Raw genomic sequence first — 20872 nt, forward strand, 5'->3', positions numbered from 1 at the left:
TTTGCCAAGTCTGACCAAAATCATATTAAGAATGCAGTTTGTAGAGTGGTAAAACAAAGGGACTGACACTGTACTTTCCAAAACTAATTTTCAAGAATTCAAGACAAATCCAGTTATTTGTTTTAACTGCTAAGTGTTGAAACAATATTCTGATATTCCTGAGCAATAGGATTTTCAAATTAGACACTATGGCAGCCATAATGGATGTAAAATCAAATCCACTTTCATTTTTAGGACAAACCTGACACCATTCTGAAGACTTCTGGTGAAAACTCATGATAAAAAAGACCATCCATTCAGGAGATTTAGCTACAAGATTTTCCATATATTCATTATGACAGCCATATCTGAAGTCAGTTCAGTACCATTTTCATTCAGGAAATTCAGCTATCATCATCAGTCTTCTGGTGAAAACCCCATGTCAATATGACTTTCCATTTAGAAGACCTAGCATTAAAAATATTTTCAAAATGGCTGCCATTGGTGGCCATGGTGGATTATCAAATCAGTACCATTTTCATTAGTACCAACTTGACAGCAGAAGTCTTCTGGTGAACCCAGTGTTGCCATAACTTTCCATCTGATAGGAGTAGCAATACAATTTTGAAAATGGTCTCTGTGGCAGCCATATTGGATATAAAATCATCACAATTTTATGGAAAACCTACTAGTGACACCATAAGACTTCTGTCGAAAACCTCAAGCTGATATGAATTCCTATTTAGAAGGAGTGGCAATAATAAGATTTTCAAAATTTAGGACACCATTTTCATTTAGGACCAACCAGACAGCATAGGAGTCTTTCAGCAAAAACCCCAAGTTGCTATGACCAGCCATTTAAGTGGAGTAGTGGCAAGATTTTCAAGATGGTCTCTACAATGACCATATTGTAAGCCCACGTGGCATAATTTTCATCTATGACCTAACAGACATCATAAGAAATCTTCTGGTAAAAACCCCATGCGTATTATAGTTATGGCATTTTCAAGATGACTGACATGGGGGCCATACTGGATGTCAGATTGGCACCTTTTTCATTCAAGACTAACAAGACATCATAAAAAGTCTTTTAGTGAAAACCATATGTTGATATGACCGTGCACTGTGGAGAAGAAGCAATAACAAGATTTTCAAAATGGCCACTATTGTGGCCATATTGAATATATGAGCAGCACCATTTTCATTTAGGACCAAACAGACCTTGGGATGAATGTGTTTGTAAAGGTTTCATGGCAATCCTCAAAGTAGCTTAGGAGTAACAATATCAGACTTGTGCTAACTGGTGGATGGATGTTGGATGTACATATAAAATCTCAGATGCATGACCACCTCATAAATATTAGCAAAGGTCTTGATCATAATAAAAATCATCCAACATCTTGATGATATTAGTCTATTTAAAGTTTGATTGAACTCAGTTCACAAATACAGTCTCTTATGCAGTAATAAGGAAGCTCTGCCAATTATATACATCATCACCTCATTAATATGCACAGATCACACTCATACTGTAAAAAATGCATCTCGATGATATAAGACAAAATTGGATAAGAATTGTGGTTTCCGGAGGTATTAACCTCAGCCATAAAATTATCCAGCTCATTACTGACACTGTCCAAGATCTTGATGATATAAACAACTGTTCAATGTTTGGTCAAAACTGGATCACCAATATGGTTTCTGCAATGGTAAAAGGTTCATCAAATCTGACGCAAGATTAATATGTGTGGCTCCTACTTACTATTGTACCCATTCAATATCCTGATGATATGAACCCGTAATTCGAGTCTGAATGAAATCTGACCAGAAATATGAGTTCCAAAGTGATAACAAGTTCATCAAATCTGATGCAAAATTAACTCAGTTATTTGTGTGCATGTCACCCATTATCAAACCCATCCAAGATGTTGTCGATATAAGCACATAATCCAAATTTGATAAAACCATGATCAGAAAAACATGGCCTCCAGACTGTAATAAGCTCAGCCAATCAGATGCATGATCACATAAATAATATAGGTGGATCTCAAACTCATTCAAGATCTTAATGATATGTGAAGAGTGAACAGAAACAAGAGGTCCCAATTTACCTGGCTTACTGACATGAGAAAAGTGGGCTTGATTACATTTTACTTACATCATCAAGCGTAGCTGTAAGCTAAATCACACAGCTGCCAGAACTTTCACAAGTACATACAGATAACACCATAATCAAACTTGTCATAATTTTTGCATGTAAGGCTATTGCACACCGTTTAATAAGTTATTTTTAAGAAGAGTACCATGAATGGCACATTATATGTCTGCCCTGTGTTTAGCAGTCCTCTGTGTTCGAACTAATGATTTATCGAAAAATAGGTCACAATGACCTGGACATGTGGTTAAGGTATCAAATCTTGAACTGAAGTTACTAAGCAGAAACCGTTTTTTTCTTATCCGACTTAGTGACTTCTGACCACTTGACCTTAGAATTGACAGACTGCTTTAATATCCTAAGTGTGAGTCATCCAAAGATTGTTCAAACAAGTGATCTGGAAAAGAAATAATTCTGCAAAACACTTTTTTTTATAGCCATAATAACCTTTACCTTTCTGATGTCGATCCAAAAATCACTATTATCTGTTTCAAATCTGGTCATGGTACATGATCTAGAACTAAAGGATCTTCACTAGCCAAAGGTTGTTGATCCACTTTGTTCCACATCAATCCTTGGTATAATTAGCTAGCTGAAATGTTATCTACTGCTCTCTATCTGATTGGATGCAGCTGAAAGAAACTAATCCAATCTGATCCTTTGTTACATTTAAATTGGGAGAGTGCAAGGAATATTCATAGTGGCCCAAATACACAATACATGTTGCATTTCACCAATGCAAACATTCTGAGCAATTTTTAATTCCAAGTCAATGCCTCTGGACATCATGTAAAGCAACTTGTTGAATGCCCAACAGATCAAATAACAAGCTAATTAATTTATTTTTCCTGCCATGGGCGTGACTCTTTTATCTACTTGAGGGCACATACTCAAAACAGTTTCAGCTGGCTAGATATGGCAATTATTGATATGGATCAAAGTGGATCCATGCTTCTAGGCTAGACAGAATTAAAGTTATTATACTCTGACTTTTCAACTTTTGAGCCCCCAAATCAACCAATTTCTTCCTACTCTAAGTGCAACCAATCCACAAAATTTAGTCCAGGTCTGTAATGCAGTGCTCCAGTTATTGTGCTGAAAGAATTTTTCTTCTTCCAGTCAATGACCTTGGCTTTTTACCTTTTGATCAGACTTATTTCTTATCCATCATGCAAGTCATCAACAGACTTTGATACACTGTTCAGGACTGAAATTTTTGTGCAGAAACCATTTTTCTTCCTTCAGTCACATTGATCTTGATCTCTTCCCTTTCTGACCCCTCCAAATAACTAAGTTTGTCCTTACCAAAGTGCAGGTTTTCTAAAATGTTTAGTCAAGGTCTGTGATATACAACAAATGTTACTGTGCAGTATATATTTTTCTTCCAGTTAGTGACCATGACTGCTGACCATTTTGCCCCCAAATCAATAAACTCATTCCTTATCCATAGCGCAAGCTTCAAGTTTAATCCAGGTCTATAAATATAAAACAAACGTTACTGTGCTGAAACCATTTTGTTTCTTTTAGCTTGTGATATTGACCTTTGACCTTTTGACCCCAAAATCAATAGGTGCAATCTCATACCAAGTACAAGCTATCCACAAAGTTTGGTCCTGGTCTGTGACATAGAAATAATGTTATTCTTTCCAAACTACCATTCTTCCTTCAGTACAGGTACCATGATCTTTGAACTTTTGACTCTGAAATCAATAGTATTCTTGTTAATCTCATGTGCAAGTTAACCATAAGTTTGGTCAAAGTATAAGAAACAGAAGTGATGTTACTGTACTAAACTGTTTTTCTTTCCATTCAAATGACCTTGACCTTTGTACAAAAAACTGATAGGCTTCTTCCTGAACCCAAGTATACATATATCCATAATGTTTGGTGAAGGTATATGCATTAGAATTAAAGTTATCATGCAGAAAAGAAATGGGTAACATGTATAGGCAGGGTCATAGCATTTAATATGGTATGCCAAAATGGCTGATGTAGAAAATCTCATTAATATGCCTGAATGTCACCCATATGCCTCAGATACTGATGACATAAACTTCCATTCCAAATTTTCTATCAAAATTAGTATCAGAAAGATGGCCTCTTGAATGTCAGTTAGTCTGATATATGGTGACCATATATGCATGAATATCACTCATATGCGAGTACATCTGAGACTATACCATATATACTTACTCCTAAATCTAGTCTAACTGCATACTGCACAGACCCAGATCTACTGTCACATAATGTGCAAGGCAGATCTAGGTCTATGCAGTTTGTTAGAAGGAGTAATCAATAAACAACACAGACCCTGATATGCCTGCATTATGCAATGGCATATCAGGGTCTGTGTTGTTTGCAGTTGGACTTAACTTAAAAGTGAGTATAGATGGTACTCAAAATCTGACAGGCAGATTAAAGACAACTGTTGATGGACAATATTAATGTCTAACCCAACTATAAAAAAAATGACATTGCTATGAATAAAAAAGCCTTTGCCTGGAAACAAAAGAATTAATGATAAACGCTTTGACCCCAAAATGCAAAAACAGCTAACCAATGCCTCATATATGGAAGCAAAATTTACAAACATGGAAAAGTCATAATTTGTGCTTTCAAAAGTTGCAGATCAAAATTTATAATTTGTTGTCATCTATCATGATGCAGAACAGCAAATTGAAGCTTTCTGTAATACATCCATGCCAACATTGCAAATTTTCACTTCTCAAACAGCCAAGAAGTCAACCATAAGAACTTTTCTTTGCAAAATGCACAGAAATTCCAAACCTGTCAGCACTAACATCTGGTGCATGGCTTTGCAATATTACATGCAATAACAAGCATTAGCAATTAAAGGGATAGAGGTTTTGGAGGGTTTATTAAACAATGTTCAATTAAGGAACAATTAGTAAAAAATCATATTAAAAGGAATAGAAATTAGGCAAAAGCAAGCAAATAAATCACATGTCAGACATTTCACTTCCAAAATAAAGATAAATAAATAAAAATGTCGATACTGAAATGATTAGATTTCCACTAATTTGACAATGTGACTAATACAAAGCACTTTTAAGTACATGTACTCAAAGTATTTAGATGTTTTAGCACACCATGGGGCAATTATCAGCAATAATTCTGTAAATTCAGTCTTAAAAATATTACACAGAACCTATTGCTGAAAAACATGTCAACAACTTGCATGGTTTTGCCAACTGAGTTATTATGATGTGTCATGAAAAAGGGCCCCCACTTGCTAACATAGATTCCCGCTTGCTAACATACGGTTCTCCACTATCTAAGATCAAGTTCCTTGTTTGGTTAAATTATGTCAGAGGATACACAAAAGTGAGAGTGTTAAACAATCCGGGGCAAAACCTATCCCAAATGATATGATCATATATAATGCTGATAAAAAAAACATGAAAAAGCTTGTGTGTATACATGATCACAAGAGGTTTATATTTGTCAGTATCAAGTGCTGATGAAGACAAGCAAGATGGTAGATGTAGGTCAAAAGTGGACTTCTTTGATATGGTGGTTAAGTACTCCAAAAGATGCATACTCACATCAAAATTAATGATTGAAAAAGCAATATTTAGAGTGTAAGGGAAAGTCATCAAAACATAAACTACTGTTATTTTCAGTCAAGTACGAAAATTGGTCACACTGACCTATGTTTGCTATTAAGAGAACTCGAGATGAATTAAGAGAACTCGAGATGAATGCATACACCAAGTTTAATAACTGTACAAAGAAGTATCCAACAAACACTCATCAAAATTGTCAGTGGCTATATCTCCTGAAAATATACAAGTCATTTATACACAAGTTACATAAACCAGGTTTATGCTTGGTAAAGTTATTTTTAACGAGATGCATTAACATACCGATTGTATACGTGTTTGTAAAAAAGGGTCCAGAGATGGGAAAGAAATTACAAATTTCTAAAAATACAGAAATTATTTTAGTGTGCTAGACAAGTCATAATGACTAACTATTTATCAATTTTGATATAAAGTTCAAGATCTGAAGTGTACTACAGCCATCTATAAATGAAAATGACATTTAAGTACACATGGAAAAAGATCGGTGATCTTGCTTTGGTATCGTCTAGCTACTTACTACCCCTGGTGTCCAATGTTCCTAGCTTCATTATTTACATGCAGCTCTGTTTATTAGCATTCACTTACCAAAGAAATGGAAGAGAATAATGTATCATTCTCACATTGTTTTTGTTTTTAAAAATGAAATGCCTGCATGAGGAAGCTGTTAATGAAGACAAGCAGAACAAAACAAACAAAATACAATAAACTGAAGCAAAACTAACCTAGTCTTTTCGGCCAACTGCTCATTCAACATGGAGAGCTTTTGAGAGCTACTTCCGGAATTTTTCATCAGCTCTCCGATCTGACGTTCCTTCAATACGTACAGAGGAGAAATATATACAATCAGCTAACTGAAATTGTGAACCTTGTGCCCATAATTGGTATATAAAATAATAATTGTAGAGGGGGAGGGGATTAATGCTTTTATACACTAAGGATAATAACTGTACCATGAAGTATTCAGTACATAGAGTTTCATAAATTCTTCACTGGAGCCAATATTACATTTTGTTGTGTGATAAAATATTAATGTAACATCATCTAATTCTTCAGTTAAAATCCCCATTATTTTTATTCATATGATTGGTAACTAATGTAGGTACAATTAAGGTTAGGATAAAATGCATTCAACTCAGTAATGCATTTATAAACTTTAGTTTTTTGTGATGGGTTCATCACAATGTTCCCTGCTCACTACAATTTACTCAGCAGGGTTTAAAAAGTTAAACTCGTCTTGGAAAGCCATAGTTATGAGAACAAACATACTCAACTGATGCATCGGAGTGATGGAAATCCCAATAATTTAAGGTTTCATCAGTAAAAAAGGCATATGATCAGTTTAGCTCAATTCATCTATCGAAATAATATTCTAGGAACCCACATAAGAGATGGGGCAATAAGAGCCGCAACTCCCGAAAATGATGTTGTGGAATGCTGGAAATCAAACTAATTTAAGACTTCATCAATACAAATCGACACGCCAATCTGGCAGGAGTCCAACTATCATTGATAAAGTAAAACTGAAGAAACCAAAGCCAGGAGTGTGGGTAATCAATGCGTACAAGGTTTATAAATGATGTCTTTAAACACTAAAAATTAAATTCAAGCTATAATCAATCTACACCTGTTTGCCAAAATTGATTAACATTCAGTAAAACCTTGGTACATTTGTGCTTCAGAAACCAAAGTCAGAAGGACAAGTATTCCTAGACACAACTCCTGTAAATTTTGTCATGGAACATGGGAATTCAAACTTATTTGAGGTCTCATCAATATGGAGCTGCATGGCATATTTAGTTTCAATCTGCCAAAGAGAAATGTGGGCAATCAGGAAATTACAACTCCTATAAACAATAATGTCAATTACTTGAAACTGAACTCATTTAAGGTCTGATGAATAAAGCTGCATGCCAAATTTGATTGGAATCCTAATATTCCTTAGCAAATAAAGTTGCATGCCAAATTTGATTGGAATCCAATTATTCCTTAGCAAATAAAGCTGCATGCCAAATTTGATTGGAATCCTAATATTCCTTAGCAAATAAAGTTGCATGCCAAATTTGATTGGAATCCTAATATTCCTTAGCAAATAAAGCTGCAGAAACAAAAGTTTGGTCAAACTGTCAGAGGTGATTACTCAACAATATAAAGCTGTGTACCAAATTATGTTAAAAGTCAACAATTCACAAAAAGGTTATCTTGCGGAAACCAAATTGTTGATGGTCAGACAGACAGCTGGACGAACTGAAGTGATTATTATAGGACTCTGAAGACTTTGATGAGTGGGTGCAATAACTTAATTAAATAAATCAGGAATCTGGTTTCCACAAAAGCAAATAATCAAACTAAGCACGAACAAAGACACTTTTCAATTGATTTACTTCAAGCAAAAATCACAATTATAGCAAAATATTATAAGCAACCCAAAAGATACAAGTCACATGGATTGATGGAAATGAACTGATGATTTTTAAGACATGGCAATATTTATTACCATAATATAAAAAAATGACAAAAAGAAGTAAGAAATGACTGGAGCTATCCAATTAAGCATGATACCCACTTAAGTTTATAGGTTATTATGGGGATTATTATAACAAATACACAAACTACTAGATCTTTGTTTTATAAGAGATATACCCCCAATGTCCCTCTGCAAAGCAAAAAATCTTTGTCCAAAAATTTTTCTTTTTAAAAATGGATAAAAAGTTTAAAAAAAACTGCCTGTAATGGCCTGAAGGTCTAATCAGGTAGGTCATCAACATGTGAATACAATGAAGCCTATTTAATTCATTGTTCTATCTCAAGTGGTTTTTACTGAATTGTACTAACAAGATTTTTGTCGGAAACAGCTAATGGGTGTCCCTTAAAGTACTATTGGCCTTCTCCCAAGACAAAAAAGTGTGCTACCAACTGGTGTCGTGACCATTCCATGAGAACTGCTTACCCTTGTCTGGACAAGCTGTGACCTACTTTGTACTCTAAAAGCTTTTATTCATGACTTGACTTGAGATGGGCAGACAACTGCATATATTGAATAAAAAAATTCACCTTCTCCAAAATGATTTGCAAAAGAGACAACAGGAGTGTAACTTTTACCTACTTCTTTGAAATCCCACACATTATTCTTGGTTTCCATTGTAGCAAGATACGTTCTTTTTTACATTTTTATTATCATTATATATAATTATATTTAACTTTCATCATTTATGCTGTTTACAGGGTTAGTTTTCATGGTAGTTTTGGGCACAAGGTTTCATGAATAAAAAATTAATGACTGTACCTACACATTTATCTTATCATTTGCAAACTCTGATGTAATAATTTTCAATTCTACAACAGATTAAAATAGTCTTGAGCCAATCTGTGCACTGCAGTCTATAAAGTTTTATTCCAATAAGACACTGCAGAGTGAGAAAAATCCTTTACCAGTAAACTTCATTTGTAGAAAGCAGGTGCACTTAAGTACCAAAATAGATCGCAGAAAATGCCCAATATAATACAACATATTTAGTTCACAGTGACCTATAAAAGTTGTAATGTTTTTCTATCTTTATCATGTGTTTACAAACAAATTTCGTTTTATTGAAATTATGATCTACATTAATGAATCATGAAAACAATGATATGATCTCTCTAAATGTAGTGTCATGAAATGATTTTGAAATTACCAAATAACCTTGACAATGCAAGAATCCATGACAAAGCTATGAAAATAATGTAACATACAGACCCTGGTAGAATCAGTTTCATTTTGCTTACCTAGCGTACAGGTCTTAACAGCTGACCATTTCAATGAGCAGACGTATGCAGCATTGCATGCACGTAACTTAGGTAATCTCCCAAAACTTTATATCAGTTCATTTTACCTATTTTACAATATCCTGAGAGAAATTTGTTTCAAAGATAATTTTACAATTCATATTGATCTATGCCAATATTGATAATCAGAGGTAAGATCAGTTAATCAGTCTCTTGCTCATAACTTAAGTCATTCAAGATCTTCATGATATCAATCTATGTACCAAGTTTCCGCAGAAACAGGATAAGAAATACAGTCTCATGAATATGCTCTGCCAATCAGTTGCAAGGTATCTTATTAACATAGCCTTTATTTGAAGTCTGATTAAAATCAGATAAAAAATATAGCTACAGGAGTGGCAACAAGTTCAGCCAATCAGATGCAAGATCACCTCATTAACACACATAGATTTCTCTCATTAGTGAACTTGTCCAAAATGATAATAATATAAGCCAATATTCCAAGTTTCATCAAAATCACATTAAAAAAATACAACCTCTAGAAGGTTAACAAGCACAGCCAATCTCTGAGGCAAGACCACCAACTAGCATATATGTCTAAGACTGTAAAGGTATAAGCATATATTCTACATTTGATAAAGAACTGATCAGCAATAGAGCCTCCAAAGTTTAACAAGCTGTGCCAATCAGATGCAAAACCAATTCATTAATATGGGTCAACCTTGCTCATTACTGAACTAAATGGAGACCCTAATGATATAAGCATTTATTCTAAGTCTCATTAAAATTAGATCAGAATTATGGCCCCCAGAGTGGTAATGGGGATAACCAATCAGATGTGAGACCACCTAATTAATATGCATGGCTCTCACTATTTGTCAAACTCGGTTGAGAATTATGATAACAGATGTCCCAAGTTTTATTGAAATTAAAAAAATCTGGTCTTTAAAGAGGTAACAAGCAATTGTTGACAGATGATGATGGATGACGGAAGCAGGTCTATACCATAAGCTATCTTGACCTTATGGCCACATGAGGTAGAAAAGCAAATAAACAAGCACAAAAAATATCAAGCCTGGCAAATACAACAAAATGGCAAGATATTATCATCCTGAAAAGTTCTTAGCTGTGGTGACAGGTAGGATGGGGAATGATATAAGCTTTATGAACATATATGCACTCTGACCCAATATATGCATCCAAGAGACCCAGATGCAACCACACATTCCTCACACCTCTGTCAGGATACACAATCAATAAAGTGTCAATATCATCTACAGTTATGGTAAACTAAACCAATATTGTAAAAGTCAGAAAGGTAGATTACAGGTATATATTTTGGCTAAACTAAATAAATAAACGATATCAGTCAGGGAAACATCATTACCTTCACATAGTACTGCAACTATTTTATTAAAGCAATAAAATAAAATTAATAATAAATGTTGAAAGTACATGACAGGTCAACTCAAAAAGTCTATCAGTGGCTGAAAACAAGAGTGCTGTGAACAGCATGTTAAACAATTGCCCTATGTTTAATAGCCCTACGTAGATAGTAGTAGGAAAAAGCTGACTGCAGATTATTGACCAATAAGTCTCAACGACCTTGACCTCTGATAACGAAATGCAGTCTTGAGTTAAGGTTACAGTTCAGAAAGCATTTTCTTATTAGAGTTACTATGAAAATAACCTCTGACCTTTAAAGCCTTCAATAAATGGGTTTCTTTATTACCCAAGCCATCCACAAAGTATGACCAAGCAACTTACTCTAGAACAAAAGTTGTTATGCAAAGGATGAATGAATTATTTAAAAAGTTGCAAATCCTCTAGCTGTATGCAAAGCTAAAGAAGAAACTTATATTTAATGTTTTTTGAGATTTTGGAGTGAATCTTCTAGGCTCATAGCAAGAAACAAGACATTCAGGTAAAAGAATGGAAAGTGAGCTGGGTGAATGATTTTACCTTCCAATGGAGTACATATATCTACATTCTCCATTTATAAATCAAGGTTATTGCCAAGTTCATGTCAGCAACTAATTGTCAAAGTACGCCACAAAATAGCTGAATGGAGATCATGCCAACATCACATGATCTTAGGAGAACATCTGTACTCAGAAGATGTCATGCATGCCCTAGTTGGGCTCAAAATTATCTTTCAAAAAGTCAGATTATGAATGATAAATAAATTTCATAATCCAGAATAATTTAAATACCTGGAATCTTTTCTAGTGATTCACAATTGTTGATTTGATATGTATGCAGTAGCTATATAAAGGAATTAAACCCGCATTGTTTCATTGTTCAGTTATATTTCAGTCATAGTGGAAATATGATTTATTTATAATTTGGTTGTTGAAACTGACAGTGGAAAAACATTTACTCTAAGTAGACAATACCTTGCTAGATTACTGTGAAAACATTCAAGGACTTGAATATTTAATAATTTTGTTGGATTACATGAAACATTCAGAGACTTTTGTATTATTCACTTTCAGTGGATTTAGCTTGAAGTAAATGTTTTTTAGCAAAAAACCTGCAATCATGCAGTCCAGCAGCATCTATGCGGAGAGCATAAATGACAATAGATGATGAATGCCAGATGCTAGATCACATCATAAGATCATTTGGCATTATGTACAAGTTTGCCAGATGCTAGATCACATCATAAGATCATTTGGCATTATGGACAAGTTTGCCAGATGCTAGATCACATCATAAGATCATTTGGCATTATGGACAAGTTTGCCAGATGCTAGATCACATCATAAGATCATTTGGCATTATGAACAAGTTTGCCAGATGCTAGATCACATCATAACATCATCTGGCATTATGGACAAGTTTGCCAGATGCTAGATCACATCATAAGATCATTTGGCATTATGGACAAGTTTGCCAGATGCTAGATCACATCATAAGATCATTTGGCATTATGAACAAGTTTGCCAGATGCTAGATCACATCATAACATCATCTGGCATAATGACCAAGTTTGCCAGATGCTAGATCACATCATAAGATCATTTGGCATTATGGACAAGTTTGCCAGATGCTAGATCACATCATAAGATCATTTGGCATTATGAACAAGTTTGCCAGATGCTAGATCACATCATAAGATCATCTGGCATTATGGACAAGTTTGCCAGATGCTAGATCACATCATAAGATCATCTGGCATTATGAACAAGTTTGCCAGATGCTAGATCACATCATAAGATCATTTGGCATTATGGACAAGTTTGCCAGATGCTAGATCACATCATAAGATCATTTGGCATTATGGACAAGTTTGCCAGATGCTAGATCACATCATAAGATCATTTGGCATTATGAACAAGTTTGCCAGATGCTAGATCACATCATAAGATCATCTGGCATTATGGACAAGTTTGCCAGATGCTAGATCACATCATAAGATCATCTGGCATTATGAACAAGTTTGCCAGATGCTAGATCACATCATAAGATCATCTGGCATTATGGACAAGTTTGCCAGATGCTAGATCACATCATAAGATCATCTGGCATTACGGACAAGTTTGCTAATAAGGAGTAGCTTATTAGATTTGTTTTCCCTTTTTAACTATTGCAAAATGTTATGTGTTGAATAATTTAGTTTTATTTTTTAAATTCTGAATGATAGCAACCACATTTGATGCCCGATAAGCATTTCCAAAACAATCTTGAATGGATTTGATATCAGGATGTTCCTGTTCACATAAAGTTAAATTATGCCATGCAGTTATTGAAAAGTCATGTACAGTTGTTTTTTTTATTGTTATAAACAATTATTTTACTGAATTTCATTAAGTTTTTTATATACCTTTTTGGGATAAGAAATCACTTAAAGTTTTATCTATTTATGGCAACAGCAGAGATCTGGATGTAATATCTGTATCAGCCCTCAATGCCAGAATGCCTCCTATCAAATTCAAATTTTGTCAAGTTCTTTAGAAGTGGTTAAAATATTCTTTTTTTCAGTATAATGGCTACTATCTGATGGTGGATGGGCATCATTTGTATAAAATTAAAAGGCATTTAAGCCATGATGCTTTCTGTCAAATTTGGTTCAATTCTGTTCAGTGCTCACTTAAAAAGAATTCTTAGTAATGATGGTCGTATTTAGTTCAGGGTTGAATATCGTTTGTACAAACTTTAAATGCCTTCAATTAAGGAAGCTGTACAAATTTAATCAATTCTGTTCATCAGGTTTTGAAACAACTGTTTTAAGGTTTTTTATTTTGAGCAATAATGGCCATATATGATATCAAAGCAAAATAATTTGTAAAAATTTCAAAGGTCTTTATCAGAGAATGCTTTATGTGAAAGCGCATCAAATTCTGTTCAGCCGGTTTTGAAATTATTTAAATTTGTTTCTGTTTTAGTAATGGTCACAATAGCTAATGGTGGAATGGAATCATTTGTTAAAGTTTGTAAGATCTTTGCATGAGGATACTTTCTGTCAAGATTAGTCTAATTCTGTTTAGAAGTTTTTGTGAAGAGGTCATTTAAAAGTTTTTATAATTTTACTAATGGTGACCATAACTGATTGTAATTCAGTAGAATCTGTATGATCTTAAAAGGCCTTCATTCCAGGATGCTCAGTGTCAAGTTTGATCGAGTTTGGACTAAAGAATTTGTAGAAACATAATAGAAAAAAGTTGAAAATAGCAACTGTTGATACAAATGCATGACAACACATGCTGGATGTAGGAAAATGCCATAAAAACTCACTCAGGCAAGCTAAGAAGCAAATTTAGAGACATTTGCCCCTGCCTACCAAAGTAAGGTCACCAAAGGTATACAGTGATGAAATATAAGTGTAGCAAGGTTGATCCATGAACTTCAGGAACCTTTAATGATATTAAGCAGAAACAAAAGCAACCAAAAAAACAGAACTACTAAAATGACCTTGAACATAGGACACAACATTTGGAAGGCAACACATCTTTTAGTGACAATATGCAAGTATACCAAATTTCATCCATTTATCTTAAACAGCTCATGAGTTATTGATGAGAGGAAATAATGTCACAAGTTAAGACCTCAAAGGTAGTTTGCAGCATGACTTCGTCTGATGATGTAAATTTATATATTAAATTTCACCTCCTTATCTCAAACAGTCCTAAAGATATATAATGGAATCCAAAGTGTGATGGAAAACTTGGCTATTTGTCTGAGGCCCAGAAAATGAAGACAGGGTCATCAATGTAGTGGATGACAAACACCCTCACAATGATGTAAACAAAGTTTCATCACTTAAGCAGAAAGTTTGTGTGGAAAGGAAAGTGTGATGGCAAATATTGGTCTGTGACCTTGAAACAGATGATAAAACCTCTGATTGGTATGCAACACACCTGCTAATCATGATGCATAAACATACCAAGTTTCATCACTTAATCTCAAATGGCTTTACAGTTCTAGAGTAAAATGTGAAGTGTGACGTTAAACACAAAATAATGGCATTGTCTTGACCCTGGAAATAAAACCCCAAATGCAATATGAAACACACCTTCTAATTATAATATACAAGTATACCATGTTTCATACATTATCTCAAATGGCTTGAAAGACATAAGTAAAGTGAGAAGGATTATTTAAAATACTGAATAGTGGCCTTGACCTTGAAGATAGGACTGTGCTATGTGACAAACCATCTTATAGTGATGCAGAAATAAACCAAGTAGCCCTCAATCACAAACTGCAATCACAAAATAGTGCAGACGAAAGTGTGATGAATGGAGGGATAGAAAAATAGATGACATGGTAGATAGTATGTTCCTACTATTTTTTAGGGGTCATTTTCATCTTCTGCTTGGCAGGGCATCACAGAAGAAAATAACTGAAATCAACTGTGATTTCCTTGTCTCAGTGCCAACTTAGGTGCTGACTATATTAGTCTATTGATGTGCATCTGTACATGCCATGTATTGCTTTTATTAACATTAATCCATTTTGTTTTCATTTTTAACACCTCCTTCATGATCTGATAGTATAACATGCATGTCTGTCTGTGCTGCATTGACTGTTATTGTCCCATGCCCTAAACTTAATGGTCTAAATTACTCCATCTTGTATATTTTCCCCAATGTTAAAAAAACCTTCTTTATAAAAAAGATACAATGAAATGCCAACTCAAATTAATCTAAAACCAGTCTAAAACAGCCGAGTTTGCCACCTTAGTGTGACCTTGGGAGAGATGCTAAGATTTCCTCAGCATGATGTAGCCAATAACACACAATAACATAGTTTTCTTTAATTTTTTGCTATTAAAATAAGGACACTGAAAGAGGGTAGTAACATAGTTATGGTGCATCTGGATCTCAGTCTTACAACACTGGGTATGATGACTATAAATGATACCCTTGACACTGTTCAACATAAATAGTACTGTCTAAACAAAATTAAAACACTTGTACAACACTGAAAGCTCAACATCTGGCAAAAATGAAATATAATGATCAAATCTTGTTTTGCTTGCCACTGTCTGCGGGTAGCATTCAAGCATGAAGCACATCAAGCTTCCTAACAATGTGTCAATTACACTGCTGATATCCGACAGTATAATCATCTCTTTAAATTACAACAATTAATGAGGTACACAAACTCTTAATTTGAATAAAAATAAAGATGTCACATTCCAATTGCTTACAGATTTCTGATCAACCATAAAACCTTCAGTGATTAGCAAAAACCTGACAGCATAAAGCTAGTGACAAAACAAAAGTACAGGGAATTGAAAAAAGTTTTCAATAAACAAACTGAATAAAATAGGGATATTAACCTTGTTTATAGGTAGAAATAAACTTTAATGTAATTACCTAGCACATTAAAAAAAAGAAATGCCTGATAATTTATTAAATTTTTTTACACTGTATATAAAAGAAAAAGGAAATGTAGCATAAAGATGGCACAATTAAATGTGATATGTTTTCATTCAACTTACCAGCATGTTCTTCTCTTCTGTCACTTCACTGGTTTTGTTTTTACTAGTATCCAACTTTACCTGCAAATCTGTAAACATTCATTTAAAAAGATAAAAATTACAATTGATATAGGAGCCTGGCACATATAAGACATGAAAAGATATTATAATCCTGAAAGTGCTAAGTTTTGGTGACATGGACAAAATACATTTTGAATGTGGTGATAACAAAATGCAAATAAAATTCTAGAGAAATAGCCAATTTTTTTCTTTTTATTTTCCTTTCATAGACAAATAATTCGCTTAGCTGTGAGTAGCCAATTTACTATCAAAAGGAATAATACAAGATGATAAAAGAACATAAATAAATAAGTTGATTCAATTATATTTTGATTGGTATCAAGTTTTCTGAGTATCATGCCTTAGGGCAAATTGGCATTTTATCTGTATATAAATTCCTGGATCGTAGAAAAGTCCAATTGTTTCAATAAAACAAACGTCCCTCTGAGGGACTGATGCTTTACTGCATGGAGTAAAATTCTTTTTACTGCCAAGTACTGAAACCATTCCTGAGTGGTAAGATTTTCAATTTAGCCATATTAGCTTAAAGTTCAGTATCATTTTCATTGAGGACCAACTATATATCTGGTGAAAACACATATCAATATCACTTTCGATTTTAAAAGGAGTAGCAATGAGTGGCTACTATGGTGCCCATACTGGATGTCAGATTGGTACCATTTTCATTCAAGACCAACAATACATTTTATATCTTCTAGTGAAAACCCCATGTTGATTTGACCAACCTTTTAGGTGGAGTAGCAATAACAAGATTCTCAAGATGGCTACAGTGATGGTCATATTGGATGTACAAGTAGTATCATTTTCATTTAGGACTAAGAAACATCATAAGAAGTCATCTGGTCAAAAACCCATGACAATGACCTTCTGATCAGGAGTAGTGATAACCAACTTTTCATAATGGCTCCTGTGCTGACAATTTTGGACATAGAGCAGCACCATTTTCATATAAGACAAACAGGACATCATAAGAAGTCTTTCAGCAAAAACCTCATTCTGACATGACCATCCATTCTGAAAAAGCAGTTCATCCAAGTGGAACCATTTTTGTTTAGGACCAGCTAACTATACATCATAAGAAGTGTTCTGATGTAAACATTTATGTCGATATAGACTTTTTACTCAGAAGCAGAAGTGATAACTAGATCTTTATGATGGCTGCTGTGGGAGCCATATTGGGTGTTAGATTGTCACTATTTTCATTTAGGACTAACAAAGCAGTATAACAAATCTTTAGTGAAATCCCAATGTTAATATGACCATTCACTGAGAAGGATTATGACAAGATTTTTAAGGCTGCTCTGTTGGCCATACTGACTGTCTGGCAGGGGTCCCCAGATGGCCGAGTGGCTTAAAGAATTTGCCTTTACCAATCACTGCCATCTCACTACTGTCCATGCGGTTTTGAGTCTTGGGCTTAGCCAGCTTGGGTATGCAAGAAAGCTGCCAATAGTGTCCCATGGCTCGGTGCTTCTAATGGGTTTTCTTGGGTTCTTCCTCCACCAGTTATACAGGATACCATGTATAGGCTTTTTTGCACTGAGAAATGGTGTTAAACCCAAATAATAACAACAATTGTCTGAGAGCATCATTTTCATTTACAACCAAAGAGATAATGGGATGAATATGTGTGTAAAATTTCTTTGTAGGAGAAGAAGTGATACAAAATGTGTGCCAACAGACAGATGGATGAAAGATGATGGATGTAGAGTACAGACAATGGATGATGGAAAATAGGCTATCCCATAAGCTCCTCTGGTCTTGACCAATTGAGCTATGAATAATATTTTGTCAAGTCTATAAAAATGTGTTTGAAGCAACCATGAAATCTATGAAAAGTGTTACCCAATGAAAAAAAGTGAATTCATGGTAATATCAAACGACCAAATTCCAGTAACAGATGTCTTTCCTTTTTCATTGGAAGGAAGTGTAGTTTTGTTGATGAAGAGCTAGGTGATGATGAATTAAAATACATTGTTACAGAAAGATTCTGAACACTGACAAATGAATCCATGTGAGGTATCATAAATATAAAGGGAGTCATGGTAACTCAGTGGTGTTGAGTGTAAGAATATAAATTCAAGGGCCATGGGTTTGACACCTGCCCAGGCCAGCCCAAGTCAGCTGCCTTGATGTATTCTTGGGAAAGGCAATAAGTTTACATTTTCTCATATTTAAAAAATCATAAAGACAAAAATAGCATCAATATAAAGTTGAAATAAAATTTGATATAAAAATATGGTTAAGATGGTAACAATAATATGTAGGTCCATCATTCAGCAGCCACACTGCCACTGAATGATGATGTAGAAAGTTGTTGTTGTTGTAGGGATTTAATGCCATTTTTCAGCACACGATAGGCTATACACACTGCCACTAAATGATGATGTAGAAAGTTGATAATCACATGCTGATGAAGTTATATCAATATAGTGCTGGATATCAAGTTGTTTGGAAATCCAATAATAAGTGAGAATTATTTTGTTGAAACAAAAAGTGGATGAGTGCAACAGAGGGGACATAACTCTGCTAAATGATGATGCACCCTGAATACTGAAAAATTAATATCAATATGAAGTGCATTCCAAATCTAGCTGAAATCTAACAGGAACCAGAGCTAGTAGTGATGGGTCCATTAAAAGGGTCATGCTTATTACAAATCAATCTGTTGGGCTTTAAATGGAGGAACTTATTTGATACACGAAAGTTCGATGAAATTTCAGGGGTCATGATTCCCCTAAATGACAATGTGAAATACTTGAAATCCAATGCCTTCAAGGACTCACCAATACAAGCACATCCCAAGTAAAGATGTAAAATTAACTGACAAGGGACATAACTCTGTCCATAATGGTGAAGACAAGTCAAACCTATTATAGGCATAAGTACACATAGAAGAATGTTCTTACTACATTCTATCATGCTGTGTTGAATGGTGTTGGAGCTATTTGGACAACACGCAACATTCACAAATGAAAACAAATCACTTGACAAGGGCATAACTTGAAACTAATAAAAGAAATGTGTAAGTCTACAGGATAATGTTCATAGCAAATTTCATCAGACTATGTTCAAGGGTAGTTTAACTACACTGGTTACAACCAAGACCAAATGTGAAAAATATGAAGTCAACTGTCAAGATCCACAACTATTCCAAATTGAAGTTGACGAGTAATAGCCTACAAAAGGTACATCTTGATCTATGAGATTATGTACACACTAAACTGCATCAGAAAAATTGAGTGGTTTCTTAGACTTACTGGTTATAAAAGGATCTGGTGCACAGGAGATTTAAAACAGATAGGAAAAGGGCAATATTGAAATTAAAATTGGACTTTGCAAGAACAAATCCTTAAAAGGTATCACTATGTGCAATAGGCAAATCACATATGAAATGGCATAGATTATTGTAAGAATGCAGCAGGTTGGTGGATACAAGAAATGTGAATGGAAAAAAAAAGAGTTGGAGAGATGGACTCATGAAGAGATAGGCACAAGGACAGATGGGAAAGGCAATTATTATTGTGGTTCCACAGCTTGATTAAGTTATTTTCCAGAAATGAAAGTTGTAACTATGCTAAATGATTTAGTATACTAACAATTCAACTCACCTGAGGTCTATCAATATTAAGCTACATACCAAATCTGGTTGAAATTCATTAAGGAAGTTACTGTGCAAAACATGAAATTGAAGACAATTAGAAGGCTAGTCCAGCCAATTAGCAGTCTAGTCCCCATATTTCTGTACATTATATACAGTGTATCATGCAATGTATGGATAAAAAAAATAAAAAAAATAATACAATAACATCAACTTGAAAGCATCTATATTTTCCAGTAAAATTTTTAAGCCAGAACTACAGTTCATAACTGTACCTGTTACTTGTGATTTTTAAGATAGAAATACATGTAATAACTATACCTGTTACTTGTGATTTCAGACTCTGCATTTCTGTATTTAAAACTGTAGACTCTTTCTCTTTGCTATTGAGATGATTTGTCAAACCTACAACAGAAAAAAGTACAACAAAATATGCACTCAAATATATTAAAACGTAACTTTGTATATGCAAACTTCTGAATGTTAAACAAATAAAAATAAAAACAGAAAAACAACATTTTTTTAATCCACCTATTATGCAACCACAAAGACCTAATAAAATAGGCATGTATCTATTCAGAAAAAAAGATGGCATAATCAGACAAGTAAGGAATTGTATGGAATTACTGTCTTTAACAATATGCATTCACAAGTATACATTTTTGCCAAACATGGCTTGGATGCAGATATCAAAATGAGACAGACGAAACAGCCTTTTACATGTTATTTTCTTAAAGAAGAAAAGAATTGCAAATTTTATG

General features: G+C 34.2%; 1 protein-coding gene across 13 annotated transcripts in view; it reads right to left on the reverse strand.

Moving 5' to 3' along the window:
- Window positions 1–20872, reverse strand: part of LOC149775740 (uncharacterized) — a 194377-nt gene that overhangs the window by 75991 nt on the left and 97514 nt on the right. For all 13 annotated transcript variants that reach the window (XM_089944251.1, XM_089944253.1, XM_089944257.1 and 10 more), the window contains 3 exons: window positions 20433–20516; window positions 16451–16518; window positions 6462–6550 (listed from right to left, as the gene is read on the reverse strand). In XM_089944251.1, coding sequence (XP_089800377.1) covers window positions 6462–6550; window positions 16451–16518; window positions 20433–20516 — 241 coding nt within the window. The remainder of the gene's footprint in view (window positions 1–6461; window positions 6551–16450; window positions 16519–20432; window positions 20517–20872) is intronic.

The sequence above is a fragment of the Sinohyriopsis cumingii genome, chromosome 19 (assembly GCF_028554795.1).
Source record: "Sinohyriopsis cumingii isolate HCF-2022 chromosome 19, ASM2855479v2, whole genome shotgun sequence".
In the NCBI taxonomy this organism is placed as follows: domain Eukaryota; kingdom Metazoa; phylum Mollusca; class Bivalvia; order Unionida; family Unionidae; genus Sinohyriopsis; species Sinohyriopsis cumingii.